The 21,833-nt window shown below is 42.4% G+C and overlaps 1 protein-coding gene across 2 annotated transcripts in view; it reads left to right on the top strand.

The window, feature by feature from the left end:
- Positions 1-21,833, top strand: part of CTNNA2 (catenin alpha 2) — a 2,255,723-nt gene that overhangs the window by 1,918,045 nt on the left and 315,845 nt on the right. For both annotated transcript variants that reach the window (XM_066572940.1, XM_066572941.1), the window contains exon 10: positions 17,504-17,596. In XM_066572940.1, coding sequence (XP_066429037.1) covers positions 17,504-17,596 — 93 coding nt within the window. The remainder of the gene's footprint in view (positions 1-17,503; positions 17,597-21,833) is intronic.

Consider the following 21,833-nt stretch of genomic DNA (forward strand, 5'->3'; position numbering starts at 1 on the left):
TGTCTCAAATGGGGTACCACAAGGCCCTGTCCTAGGCCCAGTGTTGTTCAACATTTTATAATTGATCTAGATGAGGGAGTTGAGGGAAAACTGTTCAAATTTGCTGACGAAACAAAACTACGAAGGATAGCTAACACTAGAGAAGAGAGAGGATTCAAAAAGATCTAGATAAACTGGAACAGTAAGCGGCAACTAACAAAAATGGTATTTAACAGGGAGAAATGCAAAATCCTACATGTATGCAAGAAAAATGAAAAAAAAAAAACAACACATACAGAATGGGAGGAATTGGGTTAAGCAACAGCACATATGAAAAAGACTTGGGTATACTAATTGATCACAGACTGAACATGAGTCAACAGTGTGATGCAACAGCAGAAAAGGCAAACTCAATTCTTGGATGTACTAAGAGAAGTATAAAGTCTAGATCACATGAGGTAATTATTCCCCTCTACTCTGCTTTGGTCAGACCTCATCTGGAATACTGTGTCCAGTTCTGGGTACCTCAATTTAAAAAAGATATCAACAAATTGGAGCAAGTACAGAGAAGAGCTACCAGGACAGTAAGCAAGCCATGTCCTATGAGGAATGGTCAAAGGATCTGGGAATGTTTAGCTTGCAAAAAAGAAGGCTGTCTACAAATATCAGAAGGGCTGTCACAGTGCAGAGGGATCAGCCTTATTCTCATTTGCACAAAGAAGGACTAGAAGCAATGGTGTGAGACTAAAAGGGAGGAGACACAGATTAGATATTAGATAAAACTTTTTGACAGTGAGGGTGATCAATGAGTGGAACAGGTTACCACTGAAGGTAATGAGTTCTCCCTTAACGGAAGTCTTCAAACAAAGGCTAGACAGACATCTGTCTGGGATAATTTTGTGATCCTTCATTGAGCAGGGGGTTGGACCCGATGACCATGGTGGTCCCTTCCAACTCTATGATTCTACGATGGCACAGGAGTGAGAGAGCAGAGACAGAAGTTGATTCAACCAAACTTTCTTTACTCTTGATAATACACTTTCTGGTTCAGAGTCTTTTGATATGTTTGAGGACACAAAATTTGGTGGTAAACAGCAGCTGATGTGTAGTATCACAACTGTGACACACTCTGTTGAACAGGCCTGTACTGACAGCTTCTTATGGTTTTCAGTCTGAGCTCTTGCTCTGTATGCACCTTCAGCTGCTGGGCCTTTATGCCTAGGCAACCCTAGTTCAAGATCCTAGCCATACTCTTTTTATGAGTTTTGAATGGTTTACATTAAAGTGGCCTGTTGCTGCAACTCTAGAATGGGCCTAAGAGGGTTTTGAGGATAATCCCAAGGGGTACCTTACCCAGCATTTTTTTCACTCCACTGCAGGTTTCATTTTCAAGGTGGCCAGGACTGATGTCCCATAGGTACAAAATACCGCAGATTCTTGGTTGAAGACAAAGGCTCTTATCATATGGCCCACTCCGCATTGCTAGGATACTAGAAAAGAAATGTCTATAACACCACATCTTCTGCTGCAAAATCCTTTAATTTCTAAATCAGTAAACAGTCTGAGTGAGGTATACAGCCATATGTGTGGATAAGTGCTGATTAAAGATGAGCGAACACCAAAATGTTCGGGTTCGCGTTATTCGAAACGAACTTCCCGCGATGTTCGGGTGTTCGTTTCGAATAACGAACCCCATTGAAGTCAATGGGCGACCGGAACATTTTTGTATTTCGCCGATGCTCGCTAAGGTTTTCATGTGTGAAAATCTTGGCAATTCAAGAAAATGATGGGAACGACACAGCAACGGATAGGGACGATGTTAGCCCATTGAATTCAGTGGAGCCGTCAATACAGCCGACTCCACTGAATGCAATGGGCTGCCGGCGATCGCGGGATGAATTGTCGGAAAGGGGTTAAATATATAAGCCCTTCCCTGCAATTCATCCAGAAATGTGTAAAAATAAAAAATATATATATACTCACCTGGTGCCCGCAGACGGAGTTCAGCGCGGCAGGTTGCAGTTCTCCTGAACTGCTCTGAACAGCTGTGAGTAGTATTCAGCAGCCGGGGATTTAAAATCCCCGCCTGCTGAATAAGATGCCTCTGATTGGTCACAGCCTGACCAATCAGAGGCCAGCCCTCACTCACACCCATTCATGAATTCACATAGTGCTCCATATTTGCTATGTCAGTTATTCCAAATGTTGTCCACTCACAATACACTTTCACCACAGTAGCATGTAAACAGTTCACAAACTGCACTGCTTTGCTGTTCCAGGTGCTTTAGTGAGAGTTTATAGCCAGGAATCCAGCTTTACCCTCCATTTGGAGGCTTTTTGCCCAAAAAGAAGGTTTCTATAGAGTTAGGAACCCATCCAATAAGGTTTGTCTGCATGTAGCAGATGGGCTCGCATGTCTTGATCAAATGTGTGAAAAGAACCTACCATTTTTAGGTAATTAGTATAAACCGCAGTTGTGCGATTTAACTCAGATGTTAAATATGTATGAGTGCTAACGCATGTGTTTCTGTAACTTGACTGTTATAGCTGTAACGTTCTGCTACAAGTAATCTTTTTTTAAAGTGACTGTCCTATCACTGGAGGGGTGGGCAGTATATTACCTGCAGTTGTTCTTCTCTGTTGTTGCTTCAATCTACTAGTTCAGAGTCCCATTATCAGCTGTCCAAGATGGATGATGCAAACTATAGACTACCTAATCCCCCAGTGCACTATACCGTCTCTCTGGTTGGCCATGGCTGCTCATGTGATCAGCACTGGCCAATCAGAGAACAGTGCACAGTGTGCATGAGCTAATTGGAAACTTGCAGTTGCCATCTTCATTGCAGACCTGGAACTGATGGATTGGAGAGGCAGTATTGAAGAAGAACTACTATAGGTGATATACCCCCAACCCCTTCTGTACCAAGACATAATTTTGCCTCGAAACCAGAGGGTCACTTGAAAAGCTATTGTTATATTAACACAATACAACCCATTGTAAAGCTATTAAAATGATAAATTACAGCACAGAAAGTTATCATAACATGTTAACAGTCAAGTTAAACTTTGCTACATCTGCCACCTCTCAACTTATCCCCCACAGCCCTCTTAATATATATATTTATATATATATATATATATATATATATATATATATATTTTTTTTTTTTTTTTTTTTTTTTTCCGCATCTACAACGTAGGAAAGTGAAGTCGGTGAGATGACTTCATTATTTTAGCCTAATTTCTTTAAGAATGTATCATTCTTCTGGACTCCACTGATATGTTGGGACATCCTCGGACAAAGCAATGAAAAACATATTAATGCCACAGTGTTGCTGGCACTGGTTTGGCACCCATCATATTCAATAAACATGCCAACTGAAGTCCCCTGATAGCATAGGGCAATCTGTATATGACATGATGCATGCTTGGCACACTTGTACAGTAGTATTAAAATGAGCACACCTCTACATTGCTGTAAGGGCCCAGGTAGCACACTGTCATTGCTGGCCCTACTGTCTCCACACATCTTTATCCTTACATTACCGCAGAGCTGAAACGTATGATTTAATGGTCTTTCTCTGTTCGCTCCGGCATGTTACAAGCACTCGCAGCACTTTGTAAAATAAATTATTAACAGTGCAACATCTCATTGGTAAAGGAATGCATCGGTAATTCATAATACTGTAACAATATAATACTTCTCCGCTATTCAGCAAACGCTCCCCTTCAATAGCAGTATTTTAGCAGCTGCGCTGGTGTTTTTTCCCATTATTAAGTAAAATATATCCTTTTACAAGAAGAAACAATTTACTTTTTTTTTAATCTTGCAGCAAGCAGAGAATAAAATATCTGCTGTTATATAGCGAGCTCAGATAACATTCTGTCCCTGTACACCGGTATTTATGGGCACTTTTACGGGGGTATTACTCTTTTACAATGCTATTTCTAGATTTTTTGGCTAGAAGATATGTTTTTATGTTTGCATCAAAAGAGCGGCTTACCCTCGGCCCTTCTGTTCAAATGGTTGAAGGTAGAGATGAGCGAGCACGCTCGGATACAGCAGTTACTCGAGCGAGCATCACTCTTCTCGAGTAACTGCCTACTGCTCCAAACGTGGTCGGGTGGGGGGAGGGGGGGTGAGCGGAGGGCGGCGGGGAGAAGCGGGGTGAGAGTGAGAGAGATCTCTCCCCCCCCCCCCCCGCTGCCCCCTCTCACCCCTGCCGCCCCCCTGAGCACGCTCGACCAGTAAGCAGTTACTCGAGAAGAGCGATGCTCGCTCGAGTAACTGCTCTATCCGAGTGTGTTCGCTCATGTCTAGTTGAAGGTAAATGGTCTTTCTACGGAGCAGCACCACTACTGCAGACTTACCCCCAGTCCATGTACTAATATATGTAAGGCTGTGATTTTTGTCCCTCATGCATCCATGATAAGCAATGGTATAATTTTCATTAGCGGTATTCTTGCCCGCTAAAGGGGTTTTCCGTGAAAAATACTACTGATGACCTATCCTTATGATGGGTCATCAATAGTTGATAGGCTGGAGTTTTGTTAAGGGGGCCCATGAGATCTATGTACACCCATAAATGGGACCTTCTGTCTACCCAGTGAATTTTTTTGTCTTAACCTTTCGTGAAATTCTCAAAATCTTTTTAATTTAATTAATTTTAATTACCTTATTTTGCCCTCCTTTTGCCAGTCATCTATGTTACTCTTGGACTTCTGTGCCTTGGTCATTTTCTGAACAAGAAATTTGCCTTCCTAGGGACCTGGAGGAGCATTAAACTGTAATTAAGTTACTGGAATGTTTGGGAGGGTTGGTGGCAAGACAGTGACAGATTGCGATACCTTTGGGGTAGAAAGTTTCTGTTTGAGCGGATGACAATCCCGTAGTTCTGCTGTCTGTTTTTGCCTCAGGAACGTATTTGCTGCTTCTGTTGAAACCTCGCAGCGTTCTACAGCTTGTGCTCACAAATATTTAATTTTGTGTTTTGCAAACATGGAAGGAACAGTTTGTTATTCTCCTTAGATGTCACATCAGATTGGCTAGGGACAGGAAACATACTGATTCTACAGTGTGAAAGTACATTTCCATCCAAACTGTGTTTAGGCATGGGAGACGGCTAAATAGAGATGCAACAATCATATAAAAGAAAATCCCCTAAATGCTATTCATTTTATAGCAAATATATCAAATCCTAAATCACCTAAATCAGTGTTCCCCAACTCCAGTCCTCGGGGACCGCCAACAGGTCATGTTTTCTGGATTTCCTCAGTGTTGCACAAGTGATGTAATAATGGTCGGTGCCTCAGACATTGCCACAGGTGTTCTTACCATAGGATATCCTGAAAACATGACCTGTTGGTGGTCCCTGAGGACTGGAGTTGGGGACCCCTGACCTATATTACTTAATGATGCGGCCTTGTGTCCCAATCTGGGACTAAAATGCAGTTTGTCAGCGGTTTGAATCAAAGCTGTTCCCAATGTGTCTCAGTTTGAAGTTCCAGCCCTTCCAACAAGTTAATGACCTTTTCTCCGGACTAAACTATTAATGCCCTATCCTCAGTATAGGTTATCTGTTGCTTATTGGTGGGGGTCTGCCACTTGGGATCCCTGCTGATCACCTAATTGAAGAGGGTTTGGCTCTCCTCTTCTCAGGAAAGTGACGTCACATTCATTCATCATGTGGCCTGAAAGCAGCTCCATCCCATTAAAGAGAATGGGACAAAGCTGCAATACCAAGCACAGCCGCTGTGTAATGTATGGCACTGGGCCTGGTATGGACTGAAGTGACCGTCGCTGTCACTTCAATCAACTGATCAGCAGGGATCCAGAGAGATGAACCCCACCAATCAACTACTGAAGACCTGAGGATGGGTCATCAATAGTTTAATGTCGGATAATCCCTCAAAGTGGCAACCACTAGAAACACTCAGGGCATACCAAGCAACACATACAAATGCAACCAGGTTTTTCCCATTTACCCTATTAAGAAAGAGTGGAAAAAGATTGCCAAGTCAAGATGTGCCATGCTGATAGACACCTACCCAAAAGGCTGAATACTACCATAAAGTAAAATGGTGCATCAACAAAGTATTAGTTTTAGGCTGGATTCAGATGACCGTATATCGGCTGGGTTTTCACGCCCAGCCGATATACGGCGTCTCTCTCTGCAGAGGGGGGAGCCTGAAAGAGCCAGGAGCAGTGCACTGAGCTCCCGCCCCCTCCCTGCCTCCTCTCCGCCCCTCTGCACTATTTGCAATGAGGAGAGGCGGGACGGGAGCGGGGCTAATTCTCGGAACTTAACCCCACCCCCGTGCCACCTCCTTTCATTGCAAATAGTGTAGAGGGGCGGAGAAGGGGTGGAGAGGATGCAGAGAGGGGGCGGGAGCTCAGTTCCTGCTCCTGGCTCTTCCATCCTCCCCTAAAGCAGATGAAGACACCGCATATCAGCTCGGCGGGAAAACCTAGCCGATATACGGTCATCTGAATTCACCCTTAGGGGGTGTATATTTAAGCATCCAGATTATTTTAGATTTAGCATTTTGTTTCCTTTTTCCACCCTAAAAGATTTCAGTTTGTATTTCAGTGGAATTGTCCAGAAAACGGGTCACATGGAAAGTGCAAATAAATTAAAAATGATTCCTTCCTAAACAACTGACCAAAGTGGATTCTGGGTGGCAGACTGACACTAATCTAATATTGGTAACTTGTTCTGAGGATAAGCAATCAAAAATGTACAACTAGACAACCCCTTTAACACGGAATCCACAAATCACACTTAATGGCCACAGCTCCCCCTCATATCTCCTCCCACTAGCTACACAGGTCTTCAAGCTCGTCCATGACAATCTCTCATGGAAGTCAATGTGTCTCCTCCAGTCTATAGTGTCTATGGTACACGAGGTTGTTATTTCAGGAAAAACTGCAAGAATTAAATTTTTTTTTACTATACATAACAAGATAGGATAAAAAAAAATCCCCATACATATTTTGTAACAGTAAACCTTGCTGTGAACAATAGGACATTTTCTACTGACATATTCCCCTTTAAATAACACTTTATACACTGATAAAAGGGGTGATACAGTTTGTCCTATAAATACCATATAACATCGTCTACATTGTTATACCAAGTTTCCAACCATACAGTATATAAGCGATAAATGCCGTGCAGCCATTATTAGTGTACTCGGAAAGCTATGTCTGTTTGTCCAAATACATTCGACACTATGTAAATAATAGGACTAGATAATGATCTCCTATGAGACCTTGTACAAATACTCATTTGCCAGGTCTTTTCATTATTCCAAAGCATTGCTTGCATTGCTGACACTCTTGAAGTGCTGCTCTTCTTAATACATTCTTTCAGCTCAAAGCTTCGCTGTCCAGTGTGATTAATGCCCAGAGAGAATAAAGGAAATCCTGGAGCCATATTATGAAGAAATAAAACACTGTTCTTGGAGAATTGCACATTTCACATCAGCTTTGATAGGTATCTTAAAAGGGCAATAAAACTATTACAAAACTATTAAAGTGTTTCCGAATTCTTCTCCGGTCTCTCATGGAAACAAGATGAATGGTCCATTTGAAGCCTCAAGAAGTATCTCTCTCATTCAGGTCACCATCCCCGAGCAAATAAAACTCAAAATAAGGATAGCATTCATGCAATGTATGGCCTATAATACGGCATTGAGCTTTACGTTGGAACTTTTTCTATATTCCTGTATCCCATAACTTGTCAGCGTTGGCATCTTTTATCGCCATTCGTTGGCTTTGTTTGCCGGGGCCTTCGTGATCTACGAGCAAATCATTTAGAAAATGTCAGATTCTAATAAAAAAATAATTTGACATGAAGCTCCAAGGCTCTTAATAAATAGAGAAAGTCATTTATTTTCCCCCAAAAGGAAGAAATGATTATATGAAGATGGAATGTTGAGTGGATTGTGCCTGAAAGAGGCTCTGACGCCCAGGGTGGCATGCACTCCGGTAAGATTTGACATTGTGATACATGCAAACCACGTTCGTAATTGCTCTGAAGTGGAATGGACTCTGAAGAACAGATGGATCAGAGTTTATACAGTGATGTACACAAGACAAGGGAACAGATTAATACCGCAAGGGGAGACCAGAGGAAAATTTGCAAAAGACGAGGGTATTTGAACTCATTCATGAATCATCTCCAACTGGTATCTCTGCTGGAAGGCATAATGAATACTCATACGCGCTATTTAAAAATGTATCAGTCGTTTTCTGTACAGATGTGAATTAAGAGACGTGTTCATGATGCTGTTTAAAAGAAAGTTTGCAAATGAAGGAAGTTTGCCGAATGTTGGGACAATAAAGAGAAGATCCCTTACGAAGATCCAGTAGAAGAGAATATAATTAATAGTGTGGGGTATATCTGGAATTGGTAACATTCCTGGCAATGCTAAAATAATCAGGGTGGATGAAGATGGAGCAAATATCATGTAGAGATGAGTGAACCTTACAAAAGTTCGATTCTGCCAGTTTGTCAAATTTGGACAAAAATTCAGTTTGGTCCAAAGTAGTTCGAGCCAAATCAGAAGTATCATAGTATGTAAGACCGAAAAAAGACATATGTCCATGCAGTCAGGGGCGTAACTATAGAGGGTGCAGGGGATGCGGTTGCACCCGGGCCCAGGAGCCTTAGGGGGCCCATAAGGCCTCCCTTCTCCATATAGGGAGCCCAGTACTATGAATAAAGCATTATAGTTGGGGGCCCTGTTACAGGTTTTGCATTGGGGCCCAGAAGCTTCAAGTTATGCCTCTCTGCAGCATGGTTTAGGTATGGGTACGGATACACATACAGATAGAGGGGGGGCCCCAGCTCACCTTTTGCATCAGGGCCCCTGAGCCTTTAGTTACGCCCCTGCATGCAGTTCAACCTATTACTAGAGATGAGCGAGTATACTCGCTAAGATACATTACTCGAGCGAGTAGTGCCTTAGCCGAGTATCTCCCCACTCGTCTCTAAAGATTTGGGGGCCGGCGGCGGCCAGGGGGAGAGCGGGAAGGAACAGGGGGAAGATCTCTCTCTCCCTCTCTCCCCCCTACCCCCCGCTCCCCGCTGCAACTCACCTGTCACCCGCGCCGGCCCCTGAAACTTTATAGACAAGCGTGGGGATCCTCGGCTAAGGCACTACTCGCTCGAGTAATGTGCCTTACCGAGTATACTCGCTCATCTCTACCTATTACCCCCAATGTTGGTCCAGACAAGGCAAAAGAAATTCCAATGAGGTAGAAGCCAATTTTCCACATTTAAGGAGAAAGATGCTTTCCTGGCCACGATCTGGCAATCAGAATTATCCCTGGATCAACAATCTTCTTAAAGTTATTAATGATTATAGCATATAATATTACATCGCTCAAGGAAGATGTCCAGGCACCTCTTGTACTCTTTTATGGAATTTGCCATCACCATGTCCTCAAAGACCCCTGAAACTGGTGTTTTGCACTGTCCAAAAGCCATACAAGCCCTGCATAACACTCTTGGGTCCCCAGGAATGAATCTAAGTACTTCTGAGCTGCTTTTAAGGCATATTTAACTAAAAAAAGATAGAGAAGAAAGGAAGGAAGAAAAAGAAGAGGCAGAGGAGGAAACATTTGTTTAATTCACCAATTGTGATCAAGAGAGGTGTGACCATTAAGCACTCCCATCCTTTGGAAAGGGTTAGTCCTATACAGTTCACAATACCCATGAGAAAGGGTGGGATCAGTGGAGCCATCTTGAACCATAAAGGGGTTTTCCAGGATTAAAAAAAAAAAAAACATGTCTGTTCTCTTTCAAAGTAGTGCAACGCCTGTCTACAGGTTGTGAATGGTATTACAGCTCTGACCTTTTTTAAACAGAGCTGAGGTACAATACCGGACATGATAAATAGATAAGTAGGGTGCTGTTTTTGGAAGTAAGCCATTTTTCTAAACCTGGATGATTCCTTTAAAGGAATTGTATCACAATTAGGTTTTATCACTTATCCACAGGATAGATGATAAAAGTCTTATCTATGGTGGTCCCACTGCTGAGACTCCACCAATCCTGAGAATGGAGGACCTATGTCCCCATCTTCTTGTCAATGCAGGGATGCTTCTCACATTTGCAGTGACGTCACATTGAATGGAGTGATGGCCACCCATGGACAGCTGCTGCTCCAATCATTTTAATGGGGTTAACTGAAATAGCTAAGCACTTGTACTCAGCTATCTCCAGCTGTCCAATTGAAAATTAATGTAACAACACAGCACATCCATGATTATTGCTCCATTCAATCTCCTCCATACTTTGGGGGATATATCCTGCAATGAGGAGGATGGGGAAAACGGGACTCCCATTCTCACGATTGGTGGGTATCTCAGTGGTGAGACCCCCATCGATCAGACAAAAGTTAATTCTGGTACAACCCCTTTAATTCATAGTGGGGGTCCATACAATACTTTCAAGTCTGAGTTTAGGATTCAGAACCAGGAAGCTCTGTGACGTTGTGATCTTGTTTATATTGCAGTCTTGTTTTTCCCCAGCAGGGATAGCGATGTTACCTTTTGGTACTGTATGGAAGAAAATGAGTGTTACAGAATAGTAATCCCCTTCCCCTTCTAACTTTTGCTTGATAATAATGACCTACTGCATTAGTCCAAAACCGCAAACTAATATCAGTAATTGATAGATGATCGGCCTCATAGATGATCGGGATGGAATTTATAACCATGATATGCCTAGTAGTGCAGGTTGTACAGTATGGGTTACAAAACGTATATCATCTTGCTGTTCTTTAAAATATGTTGCTGTTGTTGTTAGCCGTTCAGTCGTTCACGACCCTCGGTGACGCTAAAAGGTGAGCTCCCTCCATGGTTTTGCATTGCTTCTTTAAGTTGTGTGATATTCATGCCAGTATCAGCTCTGACAGTATCAGCCATCGTGTCCTTTGGCGGCCAGGCTTTTTTTGCCACTGATCTGTCCAAGAATTAAAGATTTTTCTAGTGACTCTGCTCGCATTATATGGCCAAAATACGTGAGTCTGAGACGGTCATCTTCCCCTCCAGTGATATATCGAGTCCTTTACAACTCAGGACTTCTCTATTTGTTTCTCTTGCTGTCCATGGTATTTAAAAAATATATCCAGCCCCAACTCTCTAAATACCACATCATTTTATTTTTCCTTTTTCTCATCTAGATATTCCTCAATTTAGAACTTTAGAATTTGGAACTTTTGAATATAATTGTGATGAATTTGGGGCAATAAAAACATAAAAATTCTGCAACATTTTTTCTTTTCTTAGAATGTCCTTCCATAGTTACCTAAAATAGCTATATACATTACTATACTATCTACTGTATATAGCACATGGTGCTATGGTTATGGAGGTACCAACTATGGGAGATATTCATGTTAGTATGGTTTTTTTTTTTTTTTAAAAGTGCATTATTGTATTTTTTTTTAACTTTATTCTAAGCATCATAAAAGGTTCACATTTACCTTTCTGAGTTTTTTGTTCCTGCTAACAATGCACAGTTTACTTCTATGCTCTGGTATAAAGTATCTGTGTACGGAAATACACAGGGACTTCCTATCATGAGGCAACTTGAGCCTCTGGCCTCAGGCGGCACCCTGCAGCTTCACAGAGGGGGGCAGCATTACAGCTAAGAGCTACTGGCTGGAAAACCTTGTCAGCAGCTACTGTGAAACACTCTGCTGCTACCTATAAAGAAACAATCAAACTTACTTCCTTAACCCCTCGAAGACTCAACATTTTTTGTTTTTTGCAATCCTGCCATAACTTCTTTATTTTTCCATCTATATAGTGGTATGATAGCTTGTTCTTTGTGGGACAAGTTATGTTTTTAATGGTACTATTTAATATACCATAAAATATACACTTTGGGTGAATGCAGACGGCTGTGTCAGATCCCGCTGCGAGATGTGCCCCGTGCCCCTGCAGTGACCTGTAGCTCACCTCCTCCGGTGTCTTCTCTCTGCTCTGTGATGTGCCAGCTGGCGCACAGCTGCACATGTGCAGAGCAGAGCTGGCGCGTCAGCGGTGACATTTCTGTGCAGGGCTCTGCGAGGCTTGTACAGAAATAGGACATGTCGCAATTTGTTTACTGCACGAGTTTTCATGCGGTCAAATTGCAGCTGTCTGCATAGGATTGCATAGACCAATGCAATCCTATGGCAGCGTGCATGGCCGGAAATTCTGCGGGAAATCTCGCTGTGGAATTTCCGCCTGTGTGCATTCACCCTTTGTCAAAAAAATCAAGCACCTAGAAGGAGTGATCGCTTTGCTGCAAAACGCAGCATGCAGTTACACTTCAGGCAGATATGCAAATGAATAGAGCTGTGGTGTGATTGCCACCTGAGATCCCAAAAGTGGTTCCACCCTTCAGGTATAAGAAGGCATTCAGAAGCTACTTGCATGTAGTGGATCTCTTTTACGACTTGTGCAGAGCTTGCTGACCACTAGACGCCTCTACAGTGCAATACAATAGATTTTGCCCAGCTAACAGAGTCTGAGAGGGGCACATTATTGGATTTTGCGAAGCTGGTGGGTCGTATTGACGAATTGCCCACCATCTGGGCTATTCTGATCAGACTGTTAGGAGATGTTAGGACCAGTTTATAGGGCACACAAGGTGACAGAGATCAGGATGCCTTTGACAGACCACCAGTAGAGGATCGTCTCATCCTCCAACATGCATGAGCAGCTCCAACTGTTTTGTTGTTTGCCATCTAAAGACAGTTGGCGCCATTGGTATAGGCTCCTGTGTCTGTTGAACTAATTTGTAGGTGCTTGGCTGAAGGACATTTGCTCTCATGGCGCCCACTACATGTACCGCCTTTGACACCCAGTGTCACCTCTGTTTATAGTGGTTTTGTGAATGATAAAACCGGACTGCTATGGAGTGGAACTAAGTGGTCTTCAGCAGCAAATCTAGGTTTAGTTTAGGCACTGATGACGGCCGTGTTTCTGTCTGGAGACCAAGCTACTCAATTCTGCATTTGCAGTGGAGCGGCACACTGCCCCTGCTGGTGTGATGGTCTGGGGGTCATCACATGCGACAGTTGGTCACCCCTATTAGTGGTACAAGAGACAATGACAGTTCAGCGATATGTTCAGGACATCCTGCAGCCACATGTGTTCCTCTCTTAAGACCGCTTTCCAAGAGGTGTTTTCCAGCAGGATAATGCTCAGCCGCACATAAGGGAGTCACAGGAATGCCTCCATAACATTGTCACACTTCAGTGGCTGGCCGATCACCCACTTGCCTCATAACAGATGCGCTCCTGGATAGAGGGGGAACCTAGGTTCACCCTTGAGAATGCATGTAGATGCAGGTACCTGTGGTCCCATACCATCTGTATGCCCCAACAGGCATTTATGAAGGATGGGTCAAGTCCTGTAAATGCTGTTGATGATCATCATTACAAAGTCCAACCAGTTCATCTGCTTTGATGATCAGACAGAATGACTTCACTGCCATTTTTGGCAATTTTGAAGCTCCACTACCGCCAGTGGTTATTTGGGTATAGTGACAATATTACCATAACATAATAGTACCTGAAGGTGCGGGTGTAGGGGGCCGGTGAAAATTCATAAGGATGTTATCTTATTTAAATATATAATATGACTTTAATAGTATCAGCGAGTGTGGAGGACTGGTGAAACAATGGACATTGCAGAGAGTGGTTGCTCATCCCCTCTGGGCCTGAGCTCTCTAGTCAGTTTCTGGCCAGAGTGACTTGAGCAGTCAGCTAGTGAGGATGCAGACCAGAATTCTGCTGCTACGGTCTATCCCCTATGTGCCACTTGCCCTATGGGTGCTTACGCTTTCAGATGAGATCTTCTGGATGGAGCTCACTTACAGTATCTCTCCTGTATGGCCAGTAGATGGTTCCTGAATACCTCCATTCTCCTTTGGATTCAAGTCCGTGACTGCACGTGTCTTGCCTAAAAGGCAAAGACTTCAGCAGGGATATATTTTGAGAGCCCTGTGAAGGTAACGGGGGGACTTAGTACAATCTGCAGGTACTGCAACAGATACGGCTGGTAAGGCCTTGTTTGGAGAGTAAAGTGGGACTTTATACACAAGACTGGATTAACCACTTTTTGTCGATTAACTTGCTATTGTACCATTAATACAAGTTCCATGAGTCACGAGTCTCCATACACGGTACAACTTGCAGCTCCAACACCATTGGCCCCTCTGTTGGCAATGGACATACTCCAACCACCACCTTGACCACCTCCTTCACGGAAACTACAGATGTGTCTATCCTTATCATTCCTGTTGCCTGGATATGTTCAGATATGTCTGTCACAAGATAGCCAAAGCAATATAATATCATGGCACTCTTTCATCAAGATATGTGTTTATTGTGATAGCCCTGTGGTTGTGATGGTTCAGATCTTAAAGGGTATTAGTAATTTTTTACATTTTTTAATTATTTTTTTTCCAATAGTCCCAGAAGTCTTAATCTTCAGAAATAATGAATCTCAAACTATAATCCTATCATAGTGGCATAATCGTCATTAACCCTTTTTTCTACCAGCACCTTTACACTGTTATACTGTACTCTAGGTTATTGGGGTTATAACTTGTGTTAGGTACACAGTGGACGATCTTTGAGCTAGAATTTGTACAAATTCCTTTCAGTGTAAAAAGCATTTTTCTGCTATTCCTATATATATTTTTCTCTTCTCAGCTGCTACGGATAGTGTGATTTTTTATGTTTGTACATTTTTCTTTATATTTTTTGTAGTGATTTATTATCACAGCACCAGCGGCGGTCTGTCCTGGTAAAGCTGTGCTGTAAAGCATACAAAATATAGTGTGTTTGTTTCTACTAAAGTAATAAAAGCATTTCCTGACTAGAACACCCAGGTAAGCATTTACGGAGCAGATTGGTACTACTGCCTGCCGTTTTGTATGCAGGGGGCCTAAATATTTAGTAAAGCAGCAGACGTTCTTCTTCTCTACTGTTTGCTGGATTTTTTTTCTGGACTGAGAAAACTTGACAAAATGTCAACTTGTTAGCAGCGGCTCCCAGAATCAGCGTGCCGAGAGGAAACTCCCCCTTTTCAACTATATTTTTTACATTTTATGAAATCAGAATAAAATCTTTCAAAACTGCCCAAATGTTTGTTTTATTTCTCTTGTATTGATTTTAGGGATAGTTTTATTTTCTAGTCACACCTAAGGCTGCATTTAGAATTCTGCTGGTTTTCTGTTAGCACCATGCAGTACATTGAAGAGGTGTAACTTAATGCTCCCGGGCTCCAGTACAAAATCGCCATAGCACCCCCACCTATCTCATGCAATGTTCTAGTCACTTTATATGTGGCCTTTTGGGACTCTTATCGCTATTTCCTGGTGCATTGTGCATACTCTACGGTTTTGATTTTTTTGCAGGACTAGTCCTTTTTCTACAGTTAGTTACCTCGCAATATGTTAAAGTGGCTTTCTGGGCTTTACAATTGATAGCCTGTCATAGACTGTTAAAGGGGTTTTCTGGGCAAAAACTATTGATGCTATTACGTCAGAATAGGTCATTAATAGTTAATCGCTAGGGACCACATGGGATCCTCGATGATCACCTGATGGCTCGGCCCACTGTCAATGTAGTGGGCCTGATGTGTGTCATTGGGCACAGGAGCAAAAGTGGATTAGCTGGCTTCATTCCTATTGAAATCAATGGGGGCTAAAGCGCTGATTACGCTTCTATCACTGCTGCTTCTGACACCGGGAACGGGCACAGATGGGTAATTCCCGCTTCAGCTCCTATTGATTTCAATGATAGTAAAGTCAGCTAGGCCACTTCTGCTCCTATGATGCACATCTGGCTTGCTGCATTGACAGTTGGCCGGACGATCAGGTGATCACCAGGGATCCCGTGTGGCGGGTCCCTGCTGATTAACTATTGATGACTACTGATTGCCCAGAAAACCCCTTTAATGAATGGGTGAAGCCTGACCCCTGGGACCTTCACTAATCAGCAAAATGATAGGAAGCAGCCCTTTCATTACTTATTCAGGTACAGCGCCATCCATTCAAGTGTAGTTGTGCTTTGTATTGCAGCTCAGCCCATTCAAGTGAACATGGCTAAGCCACAGTTTAGACAGTTTACATACAGATTTTGGTATGGCATTGGCCATTATATGGCAAATCCTATTATGGCAACAATTCTGCCAATATGAAAGGTCTCTAAGAAGACATGCCACATGTTAAAAAAGTTAAACTGCATCCATATCCTGTGTTCGTGGTCCAAGAGATGTTTCCAGTGGATGATATTGTTGATGGTTGATGCCCTCAAAGACACAATAGAGTGGGAGCATACACATACAGTACCTCCCAACTGTTTGGTCAGTCAAAGAAGGCTACATGATTTATTGTGAAAAAGAACCATTTTTCCATCCGCATCAATAAGGGTTTGTCCAGTTGTAAACTATTTATAGCCTATTCTTAGGATAGGTCAAAATAAGTAGATGTTTAAGGGTTTGTTGCAAAGGACCTCTGCTAATCAGCTGTTGTTTGGACTGTTGTGCTTGTGCACTGAACTGATTTCTAAATGAAGCAGAAAGCGCTGTTCCTGCTTCAGTGGCCAGGCTTGGTACTGCAGGCCAAGTTCCTATTGAAATAAATGGGAACTTGACCTGCAATACCAAGCCTGGCCACTGCAGAGAGAACAGAGCTGTCTGATTCCTGCAGAAATCAGTTCAGTGCATGAGCACACTGACCCAGTAAACAGCTGATCTGCGGGGGGTCCCTGGTGATAGACCCTCAACAAACTACTATTGATGAAGACTGGACAACCACTTTAATTTAAATATTAGCACCAAAATAATCAGAATATAGACATTTTTATTATTCAGATTGCACCTTATGGAATTTTGGGGTCTTATATAAACCATGCAAATAGTCTATGGGGCAGTACAGTACATTTATTAATGCAAATCTATTTCCAAGGTCAAAAAAAAAACTTAGATCAAAGTCAGGGACTCTCCGTCCGAAAGAGGGACACTTCGTAGGTATGCAGGCGATTACTGCCATTACTGACGTCTTCACCAATATTCAGACTCACATACATAAGTGCTTGGATGCTGGAGGGGCCATTTTCAGCAGATGACCTTGCAGATCAGTGTTCATAGGGAACCAGAACAAAACTTGAAAGGTATTAAGGAGTATTTGTGTTTTCCTGGAATCACCCTGTGTTTGAAGTCCTAGAGTATAACCAAGAAATCAGAAATGCATTCATCCTCGAAAAAGAAATGAGCCGCGATGCATCGCCATATGGTTGTATTCACTGCAGATCCCCAGGACAATAGAGCACAGTACAGGGAATTGGCCCTGGGGCCCGTATAGAGCTATGTGCTTATTTACCATGGGCATTTTGCAAAGATCCGTATATAGGATATCTTAGTAATTGCTATCTTGATTAACAATATCACATCCATTTATTATGGAAGCTGCTTATTAATATTAACACTTTCGGGTTTTCTGTTTTTCAGGTTGCAAACCTCGCCTGTTCAATTTCAAATAATGAAGATGGGGTGAAGTTAGTACGCATGGCTGCCACACAGATTGATAGTTTATGCCCACAGGTACGTGATTAATAACATCATGATGAATGTATTTATTATTTCATCTTATAGTCAAACGTTATGGAATGATTTACTTTACTGCACTGTTGCAAAATCATGAGAACATGTATAGTATTTGCATGCAGATATAATTTTCGTGGTGTGGCCGGGCACATTATCCTGCTGAACGGTGTACATGGGTGTTGCAAGAATTTTATCATCTGTGAATCAGCTCTCCAGTTGCCAGATTTGAGACACACCAGAGATTTTACCATCATTAGGCCTCTTTCACGGCCAAAAAACACATAAACGGGAAAAAGCTGCGATCAAGTTGCGGCCAAAATTTGCGTTTTCTCATCCATTCACACAAGTGGCTGCGGTGTATATACACCACAGTACGGAAAACCCTCAGTCAGCATAAATCCTTGGCATGACTTCTAAGGGCTAACTAAAGACAGCTGTAATGTTTTCCCAGCCTTGGACGCTGCTAAACTCCCTCCGTATATCGCTCTGAAAGATAGGGCAAGACCTATCTTTTATGGCTGCGTATAAAGTCAGCTGCCGTATTTAGTAGCCAAAGTCCTATATTTACTGGTGCAACGTCTTTATGTGGTTTAAAGTTAATACATTGGAATCCGATGCTTCGGATGGTCGCGGTCTTTTATTGTGGCTAAATTAGTCGCATAAAAATGCTCATGTGAATAAATCCTTAAACTGATGTTGCCCCTTTGGGTTTTGACCTGACACCAAGCTACTCCATCCTGACACTGTGTCTAATATTGCCAAACAGCTCTTTACCACTTTTAAGCACATCAGCGCTCCCACCCATGTATTGGACCCTTCGAAACACAACAAAACCACCATCACATGGACATGGACCCGGAATGCAGAATAAAATCACGTGAAAAGTTTTTCATGGATCAGTTTCAGTGTGAATCCACATTAAATGGGAAAAGCCAGTGATCTGAGCTGTTACGTTCATGTGGGCAAATAAGCATCAGGCCCACATGAACGTGCCCAAAACAGACTGGGCATAACACAAACAAGGGAACCTAAAATGGAATACAGGCTGGACATGGTGACGGAAATACCAACTAGACAGAGAACTACATACTGCGGACTGGTCTGATGGACAGACATAATATAGGGACTGACAAATTACCAAAACGCTCACCTTGCATACTTGTACACATAAGCAGATGATATAGCTATAAAAGTATGAGGTATTGGTTCGTACATTGGCCAATGAACTTAAGCTGCAAAGCCACGACAAGGCTCCTCGTGTCTTGTGGTCCCTACACTAGCAAGACACATCTACTAGAAGACCCTAATGGCCACTTCAGCCCTGGAATGGCAAACAAACTCAGCAGGACAAAGCAAAGACAAACTGACATAAAACTGACAGAAAATAAATCTAAGAATGGACATGAACCAGCAAGACACCAAACACACAGCAAACTGCAACGGACAAGGATACATGACTGCTCACTCTGGACACCAAACAGACACTGAGAGGAGCTGGGTATATATGTGAGCAAAGACCCAGGGGATTGGCTAGCAGGAGATCACCACACCCAGCCAGCACAAGCATGCTGCACCTGTGGGCTTGTGCTGCTAGAAACCATAACAGATCCCAGCCAGCACAACCTAACATGAGCGACTTCCAATGGGTCCTGGTCATTGGTGCTAGACTAGCCGGGCCAGGATGTCACTGCAAACCGCATGGGGTTTCTCGTGTAGCAGTGTGGAGAGTATACTGAGAATGTGTGATCAAGGGGAATCATCCAGCGAAAGGGGATCCTGTGGATGGAAAGAACTCGTTAATGAAATGGGTCAAAGGAGGATGTCAGGAATTGTTCGGTCAAGAGCAGATGAATACAACACTGGTGGCTCAACTAGTATAAAAGAAGGTTTAAAGATATGCATCTGATCATCTGTTTCATCTAGGGAGAGTATCTTCATGCACTGAGCTGGATCTCAGCAAAGCTCAAGTCCAGCGCAAGAAAAATAATAATGAAAATGACCAAACTAATTTATAGATATGCATTAAAAATTAATGAATGCAAACATGATGGCTCCTGCTTCAAACATCCCTCAAAACAGGTTCTCCCTCATATTAGCATGCATAAGAACCCTTCTTTTGGGGGAGTTTGATATGTGTAATCGGGAACCATCATCTATTCATTCATTTTTAATGCAATTAATACATTGGATTGTTACCTTTATTATTCTTTCTAGTGTTGGGCTTTACCTTTGCTATTACCTCAACTAATATATTTGAATGGACAACTCGTCATTCCTGATCACGAATGGGCTATGACAGCAAGCGACCAGTCCCACACATATTATTGTCTAAGAGAAGCAGAAAGACAAAACAAAAGAGCGCAAAAATGTTATCACTGAGCAGTGAAAAAAACATCTCCTTTGTTTTTCCACAATCGACTCCCCACAAAATTGTACAGTGCATTGCGAAATTTCACTGGGATTGGATCTTTTGTGCACCCCCATAGACTCTTATGGTGCCTTAGGTGTGCAAATGCACACAAAAATATAGCGTGTTGAATTTTTTTTTTTTTTTTTGGGGGGGGGGGGACTGTAAGTGACCACATTGAAAACAATGGGCTCTATTCTCTGCACACTCATATTTTGTGCATGTGATTAGGCCCTAATGGGCTATTTCAGATGGCAATACGGACCAAATTGAAACATGCTGGGATTTTTCATACAAGCGTTAAATACGGATGCTTGAGCACCCCAATACAAATCAATGGGGTTTCAGCTTTCTGTATTATGCGTGCAAAAATACTAGCATAATAAGGAATGCAGATGTGTTCACGTGAATGAGCCCATAGGGCGGCTTCACATGGCTTATACACCATTTACTAGCAATGTATTTGTGCAATGGACAAGGTTTCTTTAAATAGGTAACTCAACTAGTGACTTCCACATGCCATACCGGACATCCCACTATCATACCCCATTGGAAACCTGTCTATAATATGCCTGTGTGATACTATCTTTTATACCTAATGCTCACACATCCGATTTGCAGATCCCCTTTGCTTGACAGCACAAGATTGGTGGGGGTTGCAATACTTTTGCCAACATAGTATATATTGATTAAATGCCAAAAAATGAAACGCATATCTACACAACACAAACTCTACATAAAAATCACTCCATTATTGATGAGGACTGCGCTGGTGTATTCAAGAGTACTGTGACTTCCATAATAGTAGAAGTCTGGTCATTTCAAGTATCCCTGGTGGCTCCCTTTAAGATGACAAACGTTGAAGAAATACAATACTCAAGGAAATGAAAAGAAAAATATGCTGTTCATTATTGTGTGTGATAGCCTTAGATGGGACTTGGAATGGGATGTGCAATGATGGAACTGCTAGAACGGTCTCTCACTGCTCGCCGTCATTTGTCAGTGTGCAGCGTTTTAATGCCGCACAGCTAATCCTGCTAAACAGCAGCGCTGGGACCATAGTTTAAGTTCTGCTCCAAGACATTTGCTGTTATGAAAAAAACATAAATCACAAGAGGGATTTGTCCCATCCTATATAATCATACTGCTTCTCTATCTCCGAGAAGCTCTGGTGTGATCATAAAGGGAATCTGTCATATAGACTGTGGGGGCAGCTGTTCTGTGGACTGAACCAATATTCTAGAGATTGATGCCATCAATCACAAGGTATCATTTGCAGATGGAGCAGCTTTGTGAATAAACATGCCATTTGTGGTCAACCCCCCTTTCAAGTTAATACAATTTCCTGCTGGAAACTCCTCGGATTCAAGAAGCTCTCCTTGTCTTGGGCAATAGTTTAAGATATAGGGTGGATACAAAACAGATTCTTTTTGCAATGTACAAATCATCTTATTGAAAATTCCTCTATTTATGGTGCTGCCAGCCTCTTTTGGAATTGTTGGACCAGTGGGCTCGCAGCAGACCACTGTTGGCATTTATGTACCATCAGATATAATAGAGGTCTCTCAAGAAGAAGAGCAATCAAAAATTGTCCAAATATACATATAGTCATCCTATGAATTGGTCTCAATTATAGGACACATGCATGCTACTATATAATAGATCGATGATTAATGGATCCGTAATAGGTTTGAGTGCACCAAACTAGTAGAACCTTGTTTTGGTTCGAACTTTGCTGAAAGTTTGGTTTAGCATGAGCCCTGACCAAGCTTTTACAAAGTTCTATTTTAAACAGGGTTCTACTGGTTTGGTTAGCTCAACGCTAGG

The sequence above is a fragment of the Eleutherodactylus coqui genome, chromosome 7, assembly GCF_035609145.1.
Source record: "Eleutherodactylus coqui strain aEleCoq1 chromosome 7, aEleCoq1.hap1, whole genome shotgun sequence".
Lineage (NCBI taxonomy): Eukaryota > Metazoa > Chordata > Amphibia > Anura > Eleutherodactylidae > Eleutherodactylus > Eleutherodactylus coqui.